General features: G+C 29.7%; 1 protein-coding gene across 10 annotated transcripts in view; it reads right to left on the bottom strand.

Moving 5' to 3' along the window:
- The window catches only part of LOC124951836 (protein cycle), a 39,624-nt gene that overhangs the window by 13,919 nt on the left and 23,205 nt on the right, over positions 1-2,500 (bottom strand). For all 10 annotated transcript variants that reach the window (XM_047500767.1, XM_047500763.1, XM_047500764.1 and 7 more), the window contains one exon: positions 106-343. In XM_047500767.1, coding sequence (XP_047356723.1) covers positions 106-343 — 238 coding nt within the window. The remainder of the gene's footprint in view (positions 1-105; positions 344-2,500) is intronic.

Genomic DNA, 2,500 nt, shown 5'->3' with positions numbered 1-2,500 from the left:
ATATATATGTATGTACATATGTATATATATGTACATATATATATATATATACATATATCTTATATATATATACATATATCTTATATATATATACATATATCTTACTTGAAGTATGAGGGTTTTAAGTTCTTGATCGCTGAGAAAGGCCGGCTTGTAATGACCCTCCGTATATGAGGTAACAGCTCCCAGTATAGTTTTTAAATGTTGAACAGCCATTCGTAGAACAGTCAACTTGTCTAATTTCCTGGACATCGCGTGACACATCGGCACCATTGCCGAGAGTTCTGTGATGTATGTGTTCATCTTATCTCTCCTTCGTTTTTCTATTTCGCTGTGATTCTGCCTGGAAAAGCACACGTGACTTAGCGTTAATCGAATTTCAATAACTATCAGGATATTATTGCGCGATCATTTTATTGCAATTAAACGATCATATTAATATTCTTATTATTTGTTAATATATCATTGTTATTAATTATATTTCATTCGTTTAATAATAAAATATTAAATTGATTTTATACCGTTAATTGATTTATTTATTTATTTCTTTTTCTTTTCTTTTCTTCTTTTTTGTTTTTTCTTTTTTTTTTTTTTTTTTTTTTTTTTTTTTTTTTTTTTTTTTTTCTTCTTATCGGAGCTCATCCATAATCATCGATATTAATTCGACAATTAATAAATTATAAAATTGCGTATGTGTGTGCGTGTACGTGTACGTTAAGGAATTAATAAATGATATAATTATTTATTGGATAATTATATTGAATTTGGATTATTGTAATTTGAAAGAGTATACGATTTAAATCCATCGCGATTCCAATTCTTCTTCGTTAAATTAATTATTTATCGCAGCAGAAAAAATAAATGGTGATATCTTTTACGATCATGTTATATGATCGATCAATTTCTTATTTCTTTTTTTTTTCTTTTGTTTTTTTGTTCTTTTTTTTTGCTTCATTCAAATAGAACGAATATAAGTAAAACGAATTCTATACGATTGTTCATATATATTTATAATAAGTTTTCATTTCTTTCTTTATTTTTATTTTTTTTTTTTTTTTTGTCCTCTTAGATCAACGACGATCTTCTTTCTTATGGGGAAAATGATTGATCGTATCGCCTAAATCAATTTTTCAATACTTTGTCCCGTCCCGTTCGAGCGAATTCGAGAATGAAAGTATCGTTCGCATTGACTAAGCTAATCCACGAAGTACGTTGGGTGTTCAGAGTTATGTCAGCCGATTCAACAAGCCATGAACGAAGCTTTTGAAAGACCGTGAACCGCTGATTTGCCAGCTAAGAATTCGCATTCATGTCCCGCAGCAATGAATTGGCCAGCGGAAATCTCGCTTAGAAAACTGGTTCAACGTTTTATCCAATCTCGGCCATATATGAATGTTGTCGTTCATGTAATTAGTGTAATAAACAACAACAACAAAAAAATAAGATCACGCGATTATCCCAATATCCGCTGCCGTGCGAGCGGCAAACTAGAGTTAGAAATTAGATTTCTTATTCTAGAACGATCTTGTCATTTCCATAATGTACCATGCTGTGGAAACTCTTGCTTTTCTTTTTTCTTTTTCTCTTTTTTTTTTCTCTTTTTTTTTGCTTTATTTTTGCTTTATTTTCTCCTTTCCTTCTTATTTTTTCTCTCTTTTTTATTTAATGACAGAGCTCGCGCGTTTGCACTGCCAATTATATATGTAAATTGAGATATTGGTAAGATAGTCGAAAGAAAAAAAAAAATAATAATCTATTCCAATGATCCTGAAAGTGATGAGGAGGAGGAGGAGGAGGAGGAGGAGGAGGAGGAGGAGAAGGAGAGGAAGGAAAACAAATTAAAAGAAAAAAGAATTTCAAAGTTAGATGAAAAAGTCTTTCGAGAGAAAACAAACTTTCTCGCATTTGGGAAAAATTAAATAGATTCGTATTATAATTTTACTCTTTCGTGTATTTTTATTTTTCCAATCATTTATTCACCAACAGCAATTATAATTATATCGTATCGAGATGTATTCCTGACAACGATACGATATAATCGACGAAATGATAAATTGTTGCGATCGTCTAAAAGTAAAGGGATCAAAGAAATAAAAATAAATAAATAAATAAGTAAACAAAATAAATAAAGTAAGTAAATAAATCTTTCAAGATCTTTACAGATATCAGGAAATTTTTTTTCAAATTATTTTTACTTGTTGCAAGAGTAATGAAACTGATCAATGGAAAATATGATCGTCATGTATCTAACAATTATTTAATAATAAGTGACATTAAAGATGCAACGAAACAGTCATATTGGAATTTTTCTTCTATTCTCTCTCTCTCTCTCTCTCTCTCTCTCTCTCTCTCTCTCTCTCTCTCTCTCTCAAATGAACATCTTATTAACATTTTACACGTTCGTGAGGCTACTAACAACGTAATCGATAATGATCGGTAAATCTCTCGAAAATTCATCGTCTATTACTTCAAAATCATTTGATTATTTTTAAATCAATAT

The sequence above is a fragment of the Vespa velutina genome, chromosome 9, assembly GCF_912470025.1.
Source record: "Vespa velutina chromosome 9, iVesVel2.1, whole genome shotgun sequence".
Lineage (NCBI taxonomy): Eukaryota > Metazoa > Arthropoda > Insecta > Hymenoptera > Vespidae > Vespa > Vespa velutina.
Note: the sequence above shows the minus strand (reverse complement) of the source record. Positions and strands in the feature narration are given on the sequence as shown.